The sequence below is a fragment of the Antechinus flavipes genome, chromosome 6, assembly GCF_016432865.1.
Source record: "Antechinus flavipes isolate AdamAnt ecotype Samford, QLD, Australia chromosome 6, AdamAnt_v2, whole genome shotgun sequence".
Classification (NCBI taxonomy): domain Eukaryota; kingdom Metazoa; phylum Chordata; class Mammalia; order Dasyuromorphia; family Dasyuridae; genus Antechinus; species Antechinus flavipes.
In genome coordinates this window covers 177,948,705-177,968,631 of record NC_067403.1, presented here as the reverse complement: position 1 = coordinate 177,968,631, position 19,927 = coordinate 177,948,705, and the positions used below count along the sequence as shown (strand labels likewise).

Sequence of the window (19,927 nt, the reverse complement as noted above, 5' to 3'; positions counted from 1 at the left end):
TGTGAGTCATCTGAACAAAAATAATAATTAAAACTTGAGGAGCTGATGACTTGGCCAATAGATATTGCTTAAATCTGTCCCTTTCACACAATTCACATGGTGACAAACTAGATCAAGTTCTCTTTACCTCTCTTCTGCACTCTTTCAATGACCTCCTAATTCCTTAAATTTTTCCTCTTTCCAATCCTTCCTCCATAGCCAAGATATGACCTTTTCACGGCTTTACTTAAATAAATTCACTTCCTCCTCTCCTTCCATTATCATCTACTTCTCCAGTTTTTCTTCACATTTCACCTCAAACTTCTTAAAAGAACCATAAGTGGATAAGCCATGCCTCTGCCATTACCCTAAAATCTTATATTCATTTACCTTTCCTGTTAAGAATCACTGCACAGAACTATTGGGGAAAAGGAGAAGACGAAGTGCCCTGGATCTGATCTAATTGCTAATAGATCCTGGCAAGTCATTTATTAGTAACATGGAATTAGAAAATACCTGCCCAATCTACCTCATGTTCATCGGGAAAAAAAAGCAATTTATAAACTTTAAAACCTATAGAAATGGAAGTTTTGGTCTGGGGGGAGAGGTTTCCCCCTATTTTAAGGACTCAACCCCCGATGCCTTTTTTTTTTTTTTTTTTGTATAAAGAGGCTGCATTTGCATTCAAAGGACCTGTTTTTCTGCCCAAATCTGATCCTAAGTGAAGCTTTGGGTAAGTCACTTTTATTCCCTTTTTATTAAGGAGGCCTTTCAGTCTTGTCCCAGTCTTCCTGACCACAGCAGTTACTGGAATGGTTTGCCATTTCCTTCTCCAGCTCATTTTACAGATGAGGAAACTGAGGCAAACATGCTTCAGTGATTTGCTCAGGGTCACATTGTTATGAAGTGTCGGAGGCAAGATATTAACTTTATTTACTAGGAAGGTACCTATTCTGAGCGAAGGACATGATCAAAAGCAGGAGTAAAATCAATTAACCAGCTGGTAAATACCTACAACTATGCGTGCATCATCAATAATCGAAAACGGGGCAGCTAGGTGGGATAACGGGGCACTTAAGTGGCCAGTGGATAGAGCACCAGCCCTTTAGTCAGGAGGATCCGAGTTCAAATGTGGCCTCGGACACAATACTTTCGTACTCAGTGAATCCAGGGGTGTAGTCTTTGGAAAACAAAAAACAAACACAAGGAAATGTATTCTAGATTCCGAGGACCTCCCTAGAGGATGTGGCACTGTTGTTCCATTAAATAACTTTTCTGGCCCATTTTCCTCATCTACAAAATGGGGGGCTGGGCTGGATGATCCAATTCAAGATCTAGGTTTCGTGTCCAATAATTACGCCTGCAATTTTCTACTCGAGTTTTGCGAAAAATAACCCTCCCCATCCTTTACAGAGGCTAGATGAGGGGGAACCGCAAGTGAAACGCAGCCTCACCAGTGACGCCTGCGCACTTTCCACCTAGAGCCGCCCCGCCTCGCGCCCTACCTCGTAGCAGAGCGACAGCCGCGAGCCCAGACCCCCCGCCCCCCCCATCTCCCAAGGACGCTTAGTGATGCCGTCAGTTTTAGGCGCGACCGAACACACCAAGGATTCACGTGAAGCGACGCACACTTCGCTTCTCTTCTATTACTCTCCCTCCCTCCCGACTCGGAGGCCACAGCGCTCCTCCGGAACGGTGGTGCCATGAAGGAGACGCCGTTATCTAACTGCGAGAGGCGTTTCCTGCTCAGAGCCATAGAGGAAAAGAAGGTAGGTAAAGAAACCCGCGCACACTCTCTTCCCTTGCCCTCATCCTCGCGCACGCGCGGGCTCGTAGTTTAGAGGCCAGTTGGGGGCGGGGCGGGGCGGAGCAACTGTCACCTCTCGCCCCGCCCCCTCCCCGTCGCGCCTACAGTGGACCCTAGTGTTTTCGGACATCAGCTAGGACTTAAGAACCTCTTGGTTATTATCCCGCTATCGATGTTACTAAAGAAAAGGGGTCTGATCCCAGCGTCTCTAGCGTACCCGTTCCCCAGCCTCCCCCACTTCCGGGTTTATTGCCTTATGGGAAGGGGCCTCTGAACATCAGTTTCGGAAAGACTGGGCTTCTCATCTGTCACAGATTCTGACCTACTATTGGCGCTTGCGCTCGCGCTTGCGCATGTCCTTCGGGAAAGTGGGAAGATTCTCCCGCACTTTCCTTCTCTCCGGGGGCGGGCCCAGAAGGTGCTATAGGTTCCCTTAGTTAGAAGTAGCATCTGCCCCGGCTGTCTTGATACGGGGTCTTCCCAGGCGAGGGTTTTACCTCCTCATTCTCTGAAAGGGTCAGGGACTTGCCCAGGGTGTCCTAGCTCTCTGCCGGTAGCCGGACTGCTTCTCTCTAAAGTGTCAAATATTTTATAAACCGAGGAAGGTGGGGGAGCGCGCCGACAGTGATGAGTCAGAAACGGCTGCCTGGAGGCGCTGGCAATGCGCTGATCCTTGAAGGCAGGGGCAGAAGGGAGGAGGGAGGGCATTCACACCCGGGTAAGTCCGAGACCGAAGGTGGAACATCTTACATGGGAGCAGCAAGTTTGGGCAGGTGTTAGAGGTCGGGTGAAGTTAGCCCAAGCATCCTGTGCTCTGTGATATGTAAGTTCTGGCCGTGCAAGGCAAAGACAGTCTGCTCTCAAGGAACTCAGTCTAATAAACCTGCCAAAAGAAGCTGGAACCAGATTGGAAAGGGCTTTATGTGCCAAACAAGAGGTTGCATTTTATACCAGAGTAATTGGGAAGCCACTTAAGCTTTTGAGCAGTAAGTGATAAGTGGCCATATTATTAGATATATTACTTCGACGATTTTTCCGGAGCTTGAGTACAGGAGAAACAGTAGGCTAAATCAATTAGGAGGTTCTTGCAGGAGTCCAGGCAAGAGGCCTTGAGGACTTGGACTTAGAGTAGTTGAGCTCAGTAGAAAAAAAAAGAAATGAATGTGAAAGATGTTGATGAGATTATATTCACAAAACTTGGCAATTGGTTAGATATAGTAGTTGAATTAGAGTAGGTTGTGAATCTGGGTTATTGGAAGAATGATGCTATTATCAATAGAAATATTGGAATTAAGGGGGAAAGGGATGTAGAGAAAAATAGTTACATTTTGGACTTGTTGAGTTTTAGGTGATAGTGAGACATAGTATCCTAGTGAATATGTCGTTATGTAAATTTGGAAGTGGTGTGTATAAAGATGACAGAGGAGTTAATGAGATCACGTCATGAAAAAACAGTAAGAAAGGATCTATGAGGTAAACTGTACCAAACCCTGCAGAGAGATCTAGAAGGCTGAGGACTGAGAAAAGGCCATTGAATTTAGAAAGAAAACAGTTATTTGGGAGAGAGTGGTTTCAGGTGACTGAAGAAGCTACATTGCTAAGAATTGAGGAATGCAAGGTAAGGAAAGAAAGTGAGTGTGCAGAGCTTTTTCTAGAAGTTCCTCTGGGTGAAAGGTAAGCGGTAGGGTGGGGGAAGCACTGGGGAAGGATGGGATATTTTGCTCTTAAGTATTTCAGAGATGTGAATTGTGGCTAATAATGGCATGTGGATATAAATCCCAGAAGTTGAGGGGATTTATCTGGGAAACAAAGATACTTGTGGGACAACAGCTTGTCAGTCCCAAATGTAAGAGGTGGGATAAAGAAAAAGACTATGCCATATACTGAACTATTTGAAAAAGAACAAAGAATGACCCAGGGCTAGTCAGTAGCACAATGTAAAATCCATAGATCTGGATGGAGTGAACTTCAGAAACTCTCAATAAAAGTTCCAGAAGGATCTAGAAGGGAAGGGAAGAGGCAGCTAGATGGTGCAGTGAATAGAGCACTAGCCATGAAGTCAGGAGGGCCTGAGTTCAAATTTGGCCATACTTCCCAGCTGTATAACCCTGGTTGTCTCAGCAAAAAAAAAAAAAAAATGAAGGGAGGAACAAGATGAAAGGCACATCTATCTTCTAGCCATCCATTACAGCCTAAAGACTTTCTGGCTGCCCTCACACCACATCCCATCCACTGTTTCCTCCATGCCTTGGCATAGGCTGTTGCTTATTCCCTGCATATACTTACCACCTTAGAAACCCCAACTTGCTTCAAAATTTAGCTCAAGAGCCATACTTATAAGAGCTTACCCCCTTCCAGACCTCTACCACTTCTTGTGCATTCCACTTGCCTTTAGTTAAGCTGATCTTAGCTAAAAGGCTAAGAAACCATCTGTACATCTTTTTCCCTGATAAAATATAAGTTTTTATGCAATGGGTACTGTTTTATCTGTCTTTGTATTCCTAGCACCAGATACAAACTAGGTGCCTAATGTTTGTGGATTAAATGGGGTTATGAGAGAGTATACTTCCAGTATTGGAGAGAGTGACCAAGGATTCAGTGTTTTCTGTTGCAAGGGTCTGTGACTTTAAGGAGCTAAGAGGAGTATAAATTGAAACTATCTTATATGTAAGACAATCTGTTTAAAAATAGAATGATACTGGAAGGATGGGGCCTATATGGTTCAGTCTAAGCCAGTGGTTCTCAAAGAATGTACCATAAGTATTAGATATATATTATTTCAGCTAAAAGAAAATTTATAATTATTTTGTTAATAATCTGCACTTTAAATATGGATAAATCTTTTTATTAATATAAACTAACCTCAAAATATTTTAGACCCTGCACTCATGAAGAATTCAAAGGTAGCTACTATTATTGAAGGGAAAATGGGTATACTCAAGTCTCCAGTTGTTTCCTTAGTGGTGACCCAAAATAAAGAATATATACTGTGCTGTGGGGCCCCTCCTCACATAAAAAGTTTGAGAACGACTGGTCAAGAGGGGAGCCTTGTGATAATAGAATGATACATCATGACCAGTTATGTTTATGTCAAAGAATTGAAAAATGAGTAGATGCCCATCACTTGGGGAATGGCTGAATAAATTATGGTATATGAAAATAATGGAATATTATTATTACATAAAAATAATGAACAAGCTGCTTTTAGAAAGGCCTAGAAAGATTTATATGAACTGATGCTGAGCAAAGCAAGCACATTGTACACAATAATAGCAAGCGATGATCAATTGTGAAAGTTATTTTTCTCAGCAGTTCAGTGATCCAAGGCAATTCAAATAAACTTGGGAGAAAACTCCATTCAGAAAGAGAAGTATGGACACTGAATGTAAATCTTAGTACGTGATATGTTCACTTTTTATTTCCTGTAGTGGTTTTTCCCTTTTGTTCTAATTTTGCTCTCTCAACATGATTCATAAAGAAATGTGTTTGTGTTTTTTTTTTTTTTAATGAATGTACATGTATAACCAGAAATAAAATAATTTTTTAAAACTTACAAAAAAGAAAAAAAGGAAATGGTTATGTTTATCTGATTAGTCTTTTATCCTGAACAAGATAGGTAAAGCACCCTCCAAACTAATGACCAGGTGACTATGCTCCTAGGCCCTGTTATAGGAGGCTGGATAAAACCTGGCCTGGGGTTCAGATGAGGTTTGACTTGCCCTCATCAGAAGCCTTGCAGCTCTATCCTAAAAGGAGCCCCAAGACTGAATGGATTAACTTGGAGAATAATAGGTTCCCCAGTGACAAGAGACAACTTCAGCCAATCAACAAACAAACATTCTGCCTGCCATATGCCATTGTAGTTGCTGCTGAGGATATAGTCCTGGTCCTTAAGGAGTTTAGATGCTGCTAAAGATTGTAGCATGTTGAGAGATAAATGAATGCCCCAGATAGAGAATATGCAATGATTTAGTAATGATAGGGAAATCAGGAAAGTTTTCTGAAGGAGGTGACCACTTGACAGGGAGAATGATGTGTGCTCAGTGAAAATAAGCAATTTACAAGGAAGAATTGGTTTAGAAGGATAATGATTTCTTTTTTGAATTTGTTGTTTGAGATGCCTATAATGGGATATAGCACCTAAAAAGGTGAGAGCTGAATTTGAAGATCTGGGGGTTATATGTATAAAAATTATAACTGAACTGAAGATCCTTCAAGGCAAAAACTGTTTTTCATCTTTGCTTTGATGCCAAAATATTTGTTGAATTGAACTGTTTAGTCAGCCTTAAAATAGTTTACAAATGGATCTCCAACCTTTTCTCCTTCTTCTCTTCATAAACAATCAGTTCATAAACTATCTGTGTTGTCTATTCTTGCACCTCTCTTTTCCTCTCTGGTCCATTACTATACATCTAGGCTCTTATTATCATCCACTTGGACTCTTGCCCTCGCCACCTGACAGGTCTTGTTTTTTTTTTTTCACCCCTTTTCTTTCCATCCTTCATATCATTACTAGAGTCACATTTCTAAAAGGACATCTGATTCTCTGTTGTTTAATGAGAACAATTTTAAACTTTAGGACCCTCCACAATCCACTTTAGCTCATGATTCCTCTGGACATACTGTTCCAGCCTAGTTCTGCCCTTCAGAACCTGTTCCTTTTTCAGGCTCCCACATCTGGATTTTTCAGGGTGGGACCATGGGATAGTGAGGACCAAAAAGTAAATGCCAAAATCAAACAAACCCTATCCCCTTTTTTCTAAGTTAGCTTCCCTTTCTTTCCAACTACAGTATGTCCCAAGCCTTTTCTTTCTATGGCCATCCCATGGGAATCATCATTACTTTTGTACTATTCAAACTTTCCCCTTCTCCTTTCATATGAGTGTTGTTTGTCAATGATAGCTTCCTTGTGGATACTTTATGATGATGTACCTCACCTCAGATCGTCAGTTTCACTAAAGTAGGTTTCTCATTTTCTTATATCCTGTTTGTGCCTCATTCCTCCATCCATGAAAAAGGTTTAGGTATTTTGTGTCCTGTAGAACTCAGCTACTATGGTTTATAATAAAATATAGTTTTGTTTTAATGGAGATATTCTCTTACCAAACCCACCAATACAGCCTCTTCATTTCCCCTTATACTTGAATGCCTTTATGACTTTTTTTTTTTTTTGGTACTGGTCTGATTATTTTAATAGCCTTCATTTATTTAGAAATTTATCATTCTAATAAAAAATATTATCGATTCTTGAGATATTTGGTTTCAGAATTGGTGAATTTTAATTTAGAGTTTTATTTTAGGTTAATTTTAGAATTCCTCTTGTGTACTCTGTCTAGGACTAGATGTTATGGAAAGGTAAGGTTTTGGTAAAATATAATCTCTGCTGTCATGGAGCTGATGATTTAGTAAAGGATAAGACATCAACAGATAAAGCTATAATACAAAATAATATAAAATAAAAGGTCATGTGAACTCTGTGTACTTTTGAATTGAATTAGAGCTCACAAGTTTAGTAAAGTTAATAATGTTAAAATAGTTTAACTGTTTGAACCTTCTGAAATTTCTACCTATAAAATTGTTGTTTTTCTGTTTAAGCGCCTTGATGGTAGACAGACCTATGACTACAGAAACATCAAAATTTCATTTGGAACAGATTATGGCTGTTGTATTGTGGAACTCGGGAAAACAAGGTAAAAAAGGATAACCCTTTTGTTTAAGTAAAATAAAAATGCACGCTGAAAAGTACCTCATGGGCTCAGCATTTTTGTCATTTAAAGAGTCTCTGAAAACTCCCTGCTCCTCATTTTTTCTCATCTGTAAAAAGACAGAATTGGACAAGGGATGTTATGAAAGGATAGTAATAAGCAGAGGTTCAAGTTTAGCTGGGACTGGTGGTTTTTCTGAGCTGCATTAGATTGTGCCAATTGTGCATTTGTACCAACTCTGGTATTAATGTGATGACCATGGGGTTCCAGGAGAAATAGACCAGCCCAGAGAGGAGACAACGTGTAGGTCAGAACTCTTGGGCCAGTCAAGGATTGTGTCCTGCATATCCAACTTGGAAGATCCAATTCAAAAAAAAAAAAACTTTTGTAAAATTAGTCAGTAGAGAAGAGCTTTAAGAAATGAATGTAGGTTCATTGACAAATACTTATTTTTTTTTTGTTTTGCAGAGTTCTTGGGCAAGTTTCCTGTGAACTTGTTTCTCCAAAGCTCAATCGGGCAACAGAGGGTATTCTTTTCTTTAACCTTGAACTCTCTCAGATGGCCGCTCCAGCTTTTGAACCTGGCAGGTATTGGATTCTGCTTCTTAAGAAGAATTTACTCTGCTTTTTTACAAGAGAAAATGTATTACAGCAGTGAATTTGTGTTTTAATGGTGATCTGTCATCTGCCCATTCTTATTTTCCTAGGCAGTCAGATCTCTTGGTGAAGTTGAATCGACTTTTGGAAAGATGTCTAAGAAATTCAAAGTGTATAGACACTGAATCTCTCTGTGTTGTTGCTGGAGAAAAGGTACAGAATATGTCTTCAGTGGTTAATACTAGAAAAAATGATAGAGATTTGTGGGGCTTGACATCCATCCTTCATTCATAAAGCTTTAGTTGATCTGAATTTTTTATGGGATAGTCTATAAACTTGATTAAGGACATACTTAGAGCATTGTCCTGTTTATTTTTTAGGAAGACACTTTATTGTGAGTAGAATTTGGTCCTTATGAAGATAAATTTGTTTCTTTTAAAAAATAAACAACTGTTGTGCTCCACAGAAATAATATCTTAAATTTGTAGAATCCCCTTCCCAATAAGATTTGAAGTTCTTATTCAAATTTATCTCATTCATTCTTCTTAAAGTGTATCATAGAGAAAGATAGCACTCTTACTCTTTTACAAATTGATCTTCACTTTGGACTTACCCTTGGCTCTAATGGACTGACTTGAATTATGGCAAATCACTTTGTTTTGCATTCCATACTCAGTGCTTCTTCTATTTGCCTGAGTTACAGATTGTCATCACAATTTTCAAAGGAGCACTGGTTAAGTAGAAATTGTAGTAAGTCTGGAAGTCTATGAACATTTTATTTTAGATAAAACTGTGACATTTATGCTATCTAAAATTAGATTCAGTTTAGCTAATGATAATAGAGTAATAGAAAATTTCATTATTATGTATTAACTCACTTAGAAATTAACTTTTAGAGATAAGTAACAGATTTAAAACGGACCATGACCTGACAGAGCCATCACCCTCACTAATAAGAAACCCTAGATGCAATATCATGTGTTCTTTCCATCCTACCAGGCTGCCCTAGTGACATGTACCTTGACTTTACAGATTTGCTTTCTTTGACTTGGTAAATATATTAAAAAGTAATTACATTTCGCATGTACTATACAAAGATTTATTTTTTATTATTCCAATTCTCTTCCAGGTCTGGCAAATCCGTGTGGATCTTCATTTGTTAAATCATGATGGAAATATTATTGATGCTGCCAGCATTGCAGCAATTGTGGCATTGTGTCACTTCAGGAGACCTGATGTGTCTGTCCAAGGTGATGAGATTACCCTGGTAAGTCTTTGTAACAGTGTTGGGGGGAGGGGGGGAGTGGGAGGTTCCTTTGTGTACTCCTTGTTTTAGTGGTGCTGCCATTTGGGAGTTAAATCCCAAAAGTGTCAAAGAGCAACTATTTAAGTCACCATTCCTGGCATAGCACCAAAGGTAAAGAAAGTATCGATGAAGGAGGAGGCAATAGGGTGTTGTGAATGGAGAGCCAGCCTTGGGTCAATAAATCTGTGCAAGTCTTGGTTCTAATGTGTTGTAACTTTGTGACTGTGGAAAGTCCTTTAAGCAATTTGTGATTCCAACATATTCTGGCAGATGGAGTTTCTACACTAGGAATTCCCTGCAACTGGTGAAATCACAGGTCTAGACCAAAAAATGTAATTAAATAAATGATTGTGATTCTGGGAATTTGGATGGAGTAAAATTCTCAAAGACTCAGCAAGAAAAGAATTTAAGAGAAATTGTTGAGGGTGGGAGTAGGGGTAAAAAAAGATGTGTTTTTAAAAATCTACTAGAAAAAGATAGAAGCTCCATTCCATTTGTGAAATAATCTGCACTCATTTCCTTATTAGATTGTTGCTTATAATCCCATTTTTCAGATAAGAAAGCCAAAAACCAGAGAGGCAGAGGGACTTGCCCAGATTCTCACTATAGGTTATGATCATACCCAAATTCAATTTACTTTAACCCACCTTGATTAAGAACTTGCCAGTGTAAATGCCCATTGATTGAGGGATGACCAAATGAGGCTCTGTACATAATGGAAAATCAGTATGCAGTGAGAAAGGAAGAAGGGGTCAGTACAAGGAACACATCAAGATATCTATATTTACACTAATGTCAAGAGAAAAAACCAGAAGGCATTTTGCCAGATGCTCTAGATTAAAAGACAAAAACTAAAATAGCCCCTGCCTTTTGAAAAGTATTCTGCTGGGATTGAGGGGAGAAGAAGGGGTAATGGGTATACAACAAGCATAGAAGTAAGTTACAGCAAGGGGATTTGAGGAGGATGGAGATTTAGTGAACTCAGGGGAGGTTTCACAGAGTCAGCGGCACCTGGAATGAGCTTTGAACCTTGCAAGTTAAAGATGAGGAGGGCATGGGGCAGGATTGCCTATATACAGTTGTGGAAGATAGAATATAAAGTTTAGAGAAATCAAGGGTGGCTAAAGATAAAGAGTGCTAGAAGAGGTAACCAGGAACTCATGTGTGGTCAGAGATATGGGAAGGAGGAGATTAAAAGATCTAAAATGGAGGGAAAAACTGGTTGACATAGAGCCAGGAATCCAGATAACAGGTAGGGGTGCAGGCCTCATAGAGGAGGAGACTGAGACAAGTAATAGGGGAACATTGTTGTTTTCTCTCAACAGAAAGGAAGTCTGAAGTATAGAGGCTACAGGAGATGGAAAAAGAAACAATTGACTGTCAAGTTTTAGGCATCCTGTGATGTCTGACTATTGCTATAATGACTGTTTCTGTATCCTGTCAGCCAGACACCAGAGAGATGAGCTGGGCCATAAAGGCAAATAAGTGAGGCTGGCCAGTCATTTGGTTCAATAATGGTATTGGGTATAGAATTAAAAGACCTGAATTTGAACACTATTTAGATGCTAGCTGTGTGACCACAAGCAAGTCATTTAACCTATTAAAGCCTCAATTTCCTCTCTGTAAAATAGGTATATTAATACTTACACCATCTAGATCCCAGGGTAGTTATGAGTAAATTGTTTTGTATCCCCAAAAGAGCATACAAATAAGGTACGATAACTTTTGATAATCAGGGGCCCAGAGCCAAATTGAATTTATGCTTACCATGATCCTTTTTATTTTTGAAATGTGTGAAACCACCTGAAATTCTGGATCAGCATGTCTTTAGCTTCTAATTTCTAAGAGTTTCTAGCTCTCTGAGGTTTGTCATGTCTGAGAGATCTGAATCTAGTACCAAGGACTCTCTGGAGCTTCTAATTTCTCTTGAGGCCAAGACTCAGTTGGCATCATACTGACTTGGAGAGGAGGCTGAATGCTTGCTTGGCACTAGTTCTAAAGCTTCATCCCAAGGTGGCACATTTGGAGGATGCCCAGTAAAGGAAGCAAGTATTTGGCTTGGGCACTTACATCCTTGGCAGGTAGCCCATGTTCTTTCGTGGCTCCCTGGAACTTATGTGTCTAGTAATTATATCAGTCACACTGAGGCTTCGTATAGTTCCTAAGCTGCAAATACCTCAGATACTAGTGACATTGATAAGAGAGCTTGAGGAAGAAAGATTCTAGGATCATAGAAGCATTAGAGAAGGGGATAATTTTTGCAACATTGGTGACAAAGAAACATTTTATTTTTTCCCCTTGAACTTCTGGACCAGTTCGTTTTTTTTAATATGACCATTACTTTAATGTTTTATAGTTACTGGCCATTGTGTTTTTGTATAGTACGCATTGGAAGAACGAGATCCTGTACCTTTGAGTATCCACCACATGCCCATCTGCATCAGTTTTGCCTTCTTCCAGCAAGGGTGAGTCTCAGGGAGCTTGGTATCAGGAGCAAAAACAGATGATCTAAGGATAATACCAAAATGTATGTCCATAACACATACCCTGCAAGTGGAAGAGTCTTATTGTGGGGTCTTTCTAACACATACATATATTCATGTGCATGCATGTACACACACAGTGAAAACATGGAAAATATGAGTGTCATCATCATCATCATTATTCCATGTTGCCAAAAGAATAGCAAGGCAAAATTGAAGTATGAAATGCTGAAATCATCACTCCTGATTGTGTCATATGTTATCTCTTTACATTTAATAAATGCATGGTAAAGACTTAAATTTGTGATTGCATTAGTATAGGAAAGTCCCAGATGGGAAATCTCCTTTACCACTGTACCAAGTCTGGGACTAAGCCTTAGAGAGTTGCCCAGAGTTACTCAGCCAGTACATAACAGAAGTAGGACTGGAACTCAGGGACTAAAGACTTGGAAATGATGAACTTTGATCAGGTAATTAAATGTTTTTTTTTTTTCTTTTGGCTATGAACAAGGATGGAGAAAAGCACTGAGAAGCACTCAAACTCATTACATTGAAATGATAGTTGAGAATTTCACTGTAAGATGAACTGTTTTGTATGGAATATGATCAGAGTTTAGAAATAACTTTTAGAGTCATTAGTTTTGCCATGTAATGGCATTTATTGTACTTTGAAATTTGAAATGAAATCCAAGATGGAAGGGATTAGAGAAAAAATGGACTTGGAATTAACATAAAGCATTAAATCAGATCCACATGACCTAATTTTTTGTTAGAACATTCAGGTCATCTAATCAGCCAAAGACAAATTATGCATTATTTAAAGAAACCAATATTGACAAAGAGATTTTTACAATAATTGCCTTGTTGGGTTTTCAGAAAGAAGTATGTTTAGTATTCACTTTGTGTTAATAAATATTATCATTTTCCTTGGCTTTCAGTGCTTCCTAATAACAAAAGATGTTGTCATTTTAATTTTTCAAAACCTGTTTAGAATTTATATCGTAATCCTTTAATCATTCGGTGTTTCTTATTCTGGACTATTAATGTTAATTAAAATATTAAACTGCTATTTATTTCAGAACTTACTTATTGGTAGACCCCAATGAACGAGAGGAACGTGTCATGGATGGCCTTCTTGTGATCGCCATGAACAAACACCGTGAGATTTGTACCATCCAGTCCAGTGGTGGGATCATGTTGCTCCAAGACCAGGTGAGCTGTATGATTCATGTCTTGTTAAATATGATAGTGTGAGGCATTTTGGGATTGAGGCTCCAAGCTCCTCTTACTGCTAACATTGTCTTGAATAACTAGATAAGTAAGTTTGTGTGTCAATAAGGCTCATCCTCCTAATCCCAGTACTAGTTGTTAGTCTTTAATAATGCTCACTTAATAATATTTGAAAGTAGTTAATTGTGGGAGCCTTTTTCACAATGTAAATCACTCCTTCATATCTAAGTAGATGGAAAGTAGTTGTTGCCAAAATCAATTCTCACCGGGTGCCAGCAGTCTAGCCAAACCAGTGGATGGGCTGCCTACTCAAGCTTGAGTTACAGCAGCAGCAGCAGCAGCATTAGGGTGATTCTTCTCCGACCCTTACTTCCTCACCATAAAGAGGCATGAAAAACACAAGTAAGAGAAATGAGTGAATAATGTTGGGAAATTGTGTATTCTTCAGAACTTAAAACCTGAATATTCTGGTTACGTAACTGATATGGATGTAAGCTAAGTTGAGGATTGAGATAAATAAAAAGGATGGTGTTAAAAGTACTTAAAAAAAAATCATTCAGGCAATGTGTTACAGTTGATACATACCTTGCATGGTGTTGAACAAGACACTTAACCTGTCAGTGATAGTCTCTGCAACTCTGTTAAGAATGTACATTTCAGAGAAGATGCTGAACTTCATTGGTAGAGAGTTGCCTCCCTCAGGAATTCCTGAGACTGGCGAAATCACAAATATAGACCTTCCTCCTTCCTTGTCCCTATCATTTAAGGATGATAGGAAAAAAAAATCTGATTTTTTTTGTGTTGGTTTTTTATAAATTTTATGTGTGTGTGTGTGTGTGTGTGTGTGTGTGTGTGTGTAATTATAAAATTTTATAAATTTTATAAACCTTTATTTGAATTGATGCTTTAAATGTTTTGTGGATTTAAAGTATCCTTTCTCAAGGGATCTGAAAGGGGGAGAAATAGCAGAAGTCTGGGAGATATTGTTTTTATCAGAAAAACTGACCAAGAGGATATCAATATCTTCCCACTCATAGGCCATTGTTCCATTTTCTCAAAAGTTTTCATCTGTATATGCTTTGAGAGCATCCTTGATGAAGGTATGGAAAAAAGAATGAGGCTTTCTCAGATGAGATTCCAAAGCAAACCACAATCATATATTCTACTGAGAGGGGCAGAAAACTCAAGACCCCCCACTTCTCTCCAGGCTTATTGTTTGTCAGTTATGAAAAGTGATATGCTTTGGTAAAGTACAATACTACCCAAAGGGCTCTTCTTCAGTAGGTACTTTCCTGTGTTGTATCAGTCATACAACATCCTTAAATGATGTTAACAACAAAATAACTGTGGTCAAGCAACTGATTACTAAAATTAAGCAAGGCCTAAGACAAGAAGATGTATGCTTATCCAGAGTGTTTGCTACTATTACATACATGTGTAGCCTGGAGGTGAGGCCCTTTAGAGTCTATTTTTTAATGACTTTGTGCAGATTGCATCGAATCTAAACACATTGTAGAGCCTCTTAATAAGCATTCAAGAACTTAGCCTATCTTAATAAGATGAACAGAGCTCATGGACCAAAGACAAATGGACGGTGAGCTGAGCCCAGAATTGAAAGAGGAAGATCTAAGCAAGCGGCAACATATTACATTTCCCAGATTTTACCCAGAAGTGGTGGAAGAAGAAATAAAAACCAGGGGGGAAAAATTGGTTGTCATGGAGTAAAAGTGAAGGAGCCTTAAGGCCTGTGTATCCCACTGGCATCTATTGCTGTGCAGTAAGAGGGGGGCCATGTCTCCAGCAGCTGTGGCTGCTGCTACAAAAAGTACTTCTGTTAACAAGATTATTGATTGATTGATGTCCTAGAGGAGTCCATTTCCTACAGCCAAACAAATGAAGTAATTCAGTCCTCCGGAAATATAAGTCTTTAAAGTATTATTGAAGTCACCAGATTAAGAACTGGAGAGAGATCTTAAAGATCATCTTCTGTAATGTCCTTATTGTGCAGCTAAGGAATCTAGGGTCCAAAAGGAAGTAACTTGTTGAAGGTCCTGTTGTAGAGCCAGGATATATGCGTATTTAATTGGTGCCTGCTGAATAACTGAAATCAGCATCTTTGCCACCATCTTATAATGCCTCAGCCTCAGCAGAATTGACCTTTTGAAAAAACAATGTAAGAAGTCATTACCCTTGCTTCTCTGAAAAAAATAGGACTAGTGACACATTGCCTTAAAATTCATTAACTCAAAATACAAAGTACTGGGGGGAAGTGAACTCTAAATTACTTTGTCTCAGACAATTGGAAGTTTTTCTTGTTGAAAAATTCTGAGATTAGTGATCATAGTGTCGGTCTGTTTTGTTTTTTTGTGAGGCAAGTAAATGTTGGGTGTCTGAAGTCATATTTGAACTCAAGTCCTCCTGACTCCAGGACTGGGGCTCTTAAGTACTGTGCCATCTAGCTGTCACCAAAAGTGTCTGTTTTAGAGGGCTGATGGTGTCAGATTCAAATAGAAATGGGGGGCCATTAAATGGTATAGTAAGATCCCTAGCAGGCCATGTTTTGACTTAGAAAGCCACCTCTTAGCATTAGCTATGTTTTATTTTATTTTTGTTCATTTTGTTAAATATTTCCCAAATGCATTCTAATCTGGCTCATGCCACACTCAGGACTGTTGTGGGCTCCATGTACTACATTTGATGTCTCTGATCTAACCTTCCTCCTCATTTTACAGGTGAATAAGTTAAGATCTAGAGAGGACACCCAATTTGTCAGGGTTACAGAGGTAGATATAACTTCTCTGACTCCAAATTCCATGCTTATTCACCACCTGAAAACATCAGCATTGGAATTAGTTATCCCTTCCACATTGTGACTTTATCCATAGTAGCTTTTAAAACAGACCTGCTCCTATGATCCTTATTAGTAAAGAAACAGACCCAAATTAAACACATGTGGGAATCTCAGAAGAATTTTCAAAGATACTTCATGGGATGCTGATGTTGAAAATCCCTAGCACGAAATTAATATTCATTCTATATGTGCTATCCAATCTTAAAACAAAATAAATGCTGTTGACTTAAATCATTTTGTTTAGCCAATGACATGGATAGTAGACTACTTTGGAATTAGTTTATTTCAAATCTTTAAATAACAAATACATTTAATTGGTAGGGAACACTCAGATGATTTTCCTTTTCTTAAAATTTTTTAAGTATCTCTTTGGACAAAGTTGCTTAAATTTGTTAATGTTTTTAAAACGTAAAAATAGCCTCAGAACCAGAATGTGTCTGTTTTTATTGTACTAGGACAAGGCATTTGGTTTGTTGTATCATTTGAGTAACATTGGCTTTCATAAACAGGTTCTGAGATGCAGCAAAATTGCTGGTGTGAAGGTGGCAGAGATCACAGAACTCATACAGAAAGCCTTGGAGAATGACAAGAGAGTGAGGTGAGTTTGATGGAGAGGAAATTTGATTGACTCCTCGCTTTTCTTAACTTGTACATAATCTCTTGTTGAAAAGTTCCTAATTTTATGCTTCTTCATGATGACCACAAAATGCAAATCAACCTGATTTTTAGTTTTCTGCCTATCATTGGATAATTATTTTTGTCCTTTTATTTTTCCAACTAAAAAAAAATTAGGAAAGAAGGTGGAAAATTTGGCTTTGCAGAATCGATAGCAAACCAAAGGATCACAGCTTTCAAAATGGAAAAGGCCCCTGTTGATACATCAGATGTGGAAGAGAAAGCAGAAGAAATTATAGCTGAAGCTGACCCTCCTTCAGAGGCGTATCTGTTTTGGAAGTTATTTTTTATAAGTGGTCATCAATGTTATTGTGATTTGCATTTCTTTTTAAGGGAGTCTTTATTATTGGAACTTTGAGCAGTTAGGTACATGAAGAGTAAAATAATCTAGCTTGTAAAATGAAGAGTTACAAGTGTTCCACTCTTTAATTTTGCCTCCAGAAATCCAGGATTTCTTCTTTAACGGAAGCTTCTAAATGTTTGGGGAGAAAGGCCACTGCTGCTAGCACTGATACAGTTTAACATAGCACCAAGATTTTCAGGACACCTTATGTGATCTTTAACTTTGTATCATATAAATGAATAGGTCATACTTATATTTGGCACATAACCTTTTTTCTCAGTTATCCTCAAATCATCCTCCTGGTTGTTAGTCCCATTATCTTGTACATAGGCTATTAGATTATCTTTCTTGTAAGGAAAAATTGTGCCACTTGTTCTTAAGTGGGCTCACATAGTTAAAAAAAAAAAAAACTTCTCATTGTGCCTGCTCTTTAGAAGAAGGTATCAGATCAGATTTTGGTCTGTTTAAGTTTCCTTAACAAGTTAAGTGTTTCTAAACCAGTGTTATGGACTCCTGGCACTGCCCAGATTGGAGAAGGGATAGAGAGTTCCTGGGGCGATTTAGAAGAAGAGGAGGATGAGGATGAAGGTGGCAGTGATGATGTCACCATTCTTGACAGTGTCAAAATGGAAACAGAAGACCAGAATGTTGGGAACCACATCACTGATGGTAAGTTCTGCTCCATTAAAAATAACAGCTGAACTATTGGTTTTCATCAGTCTTTGCTTGGCTTCACTTCCTCTGGCCCCCAGGTGTGCTCCCCAGGATTGCCAGATCACAGTGGAGTAAGTAGTGCACTCAGACCCACAGCATGGATCTTAGCAGAACCCTTGGGACTGTGAGCCCAAGAAGGAAGACAGCAAAAAACTTATCTCCACATGTTGCAATTTTGGATCTCTGACATGACTCAGTATAATTCATTAATGTCCAAACACTGCCATTGAGTAAAATAGTCTGGAATTATTATATTTCCTCAAGTTCTAAACCTTGGTTAGGAGGATGGAGAAGTAATCAGCTCACTTCATTGTAACTTGGTTTAAAAACAGATAACCTTACAAGTACCACCAATGCAGTTCCATTAACATGTGTCTTAGAGTCAGGATTTAAACTTGTCTTTATGATTCTATCACTTATTTGAAAAATGTAGTTTCCCAGATTCTTTTGTCTTTAAGAGAGACACTCCTGTGGCTATGAAGCCACAAGAGCAAGAACAGTCTTTACATTTGTTTCACCTGGCATGCCGTAAGCATATGATTGTTTGCCCCAAAACCCTTTAAGTGACAGTAGCACTGCTTTGTGAAGGAAGTGCTTTCCTCTCACCCAACACATCCAATGTCACATGAAGAAATTGGGCTTCAAGCCCAATGCTCTGGCTAGGCTGTACCTAGAGTCTGTTATCTAAACTTTTCCCCCAAAAGCAATTAGTTTTTTCTGGAAACAAAATTCAATAATTCATTTAATGAAGTCTATATATTACAGCTTTTGAATAATCCATACAGAAAACATTTATTGCAGACCTCCTATGTACATAGAGCCCCTTCTAGAAATTAAAGTACAATACAACATGGTAGAGCTGGTCTTCACCAAAGGTCCTCGAATGATAACCATCTACTGACATTGACTCATCAGCTGTTTGCAGTTCTTGATTAAGTTTACCCAATGATAAGAAAATACAGCATTGTCTTGTTGGCTATACAATTTTACCTTACTATGGTTTTTGCATATTTCTTAAAAGATACACCTATCGTTCTGTCAGATAGTGAAGAAGATGAAATTATCATTTTAGAACCAGGAGAAAATCCAAAGAAAACAAGGTAACTGAAGTACTTCTGATTTATTTCAACAGTTATTAATGTTAATGCAAATATTAATTCAACTCTTGATGCTAGGTTTCAATATGTCTCCAAATGTAGAATTTTAAAATGCATATGTAAATATAAAGCTCACTTTTAATCCCAGCAGATGACCATTGAAAATTCCTTTTTATATGGATTATAGTGAATTGTCCAGGAAAGACTCTGGGCTTTTTAAAAAAATCTGCACTATACGACAAAATCATATGATGGCCAGAGGAAAGAAGAGAGCCTACATCTTCACATAAACCCATTCTAAGTTTGGTTAAGGTGAAAACATTTGGCCCAACTTCTGCTGGGCAAAGTAATTTGTACCTGATAGGTTCAGGGCAGGGTGCTAGGAATGGGTTAGACAGCCCTGCCCAACATGTTGGCCCATGGCCCTGATAAAAGATTTTTCCATCATTATTTAAAGCTGAATATGTCCTAGCAATTAATTTTACTTGGTTGGGGACTGGCAAATGCTAGCAATCACCCCAGGCAATGATTTGTTATTGTTATTTTAACACGAAGATACTCTTCTCAGGCCTGGAAGCCTTACCTCCTTGAAAACAGAGGCTAAGCCTTCTTACTAAATTTTTACCTGAGTGAATACCCACTAAAGGAAACATCTACAAATACTTGTCTAAAATCTGAGATACATGTTTTTAGGCTTTGATTTCATTTGTTTACAGGATACAGTCTAACAACTCCAAACAGGAAAAAGCCTCAAATAAAAAAGCAATTAGAAAGAAAAAGAAGAAGAAGGCTGCTAACTAAAGCTTCCAAAATACATTACTGGAAAGTACATTTAGGACTTGTTGCGTATTTTTACATGTATTTTTCTTGATTTAAAATAAAGTATCTAGAAAACATCTTGTGTAATTGGATTAATTTGAGAGGTTGAACCTACCCTACTTGTGATTGCAGACAGTTGAGGGGAAGGCCCAAAGAGGCAGGCAGCATGGTCTGACAGACAGAAAAGAATATGGTGATATTTTAATCTGTGTGGACCAACCTGGAAAATGCCCTTCTGCCCATCAACAGCTCTCTCTGGGTCGTTGGGATCCACAAGTGGTTTGTATCATCAAGAAGAAGGGCTATATATGGTTTGTTTTA

General features: G+C 38.5%; 1 protein-coding gene across 1 annotated transcript; it reads left to right on the top strand.

Annotated features, from left to right (window-relative positions):
* Positions 1–1,561: 1,561 nt before the first annotated feature.
* Positions 1,562–19,683, top strand: EXOSC9 (exosome component 9). Its single transcript, XM_051966348.1, has 12 exons — positions 1,562–1,748; positions 7,382–7,476; positions 7,960–8,079; positions 8,199–8,301; positions 9,218–9,355; positions 11,777–11,859; positions 12,957–13,089; positions 16,468–16,556; positions 16,751–16,897; positions 17,464–17,645; positions 18,712–18,790; positions 19,504–19,683. The coding sequence occupies exons 1-12, from the start codon at positions 1,683–1,685 to the stop codon at positions 19,586–19,588; spliced, it is 1,320 nt and encodes a 439-aa protein (XP_051822308.1). The 5' UTR covers positions 1,562–1,682; the 3' UTR covers positions 19,589–19,683.
* Positions 19,684–19,927: the final 244 nt, after the last annotated feature.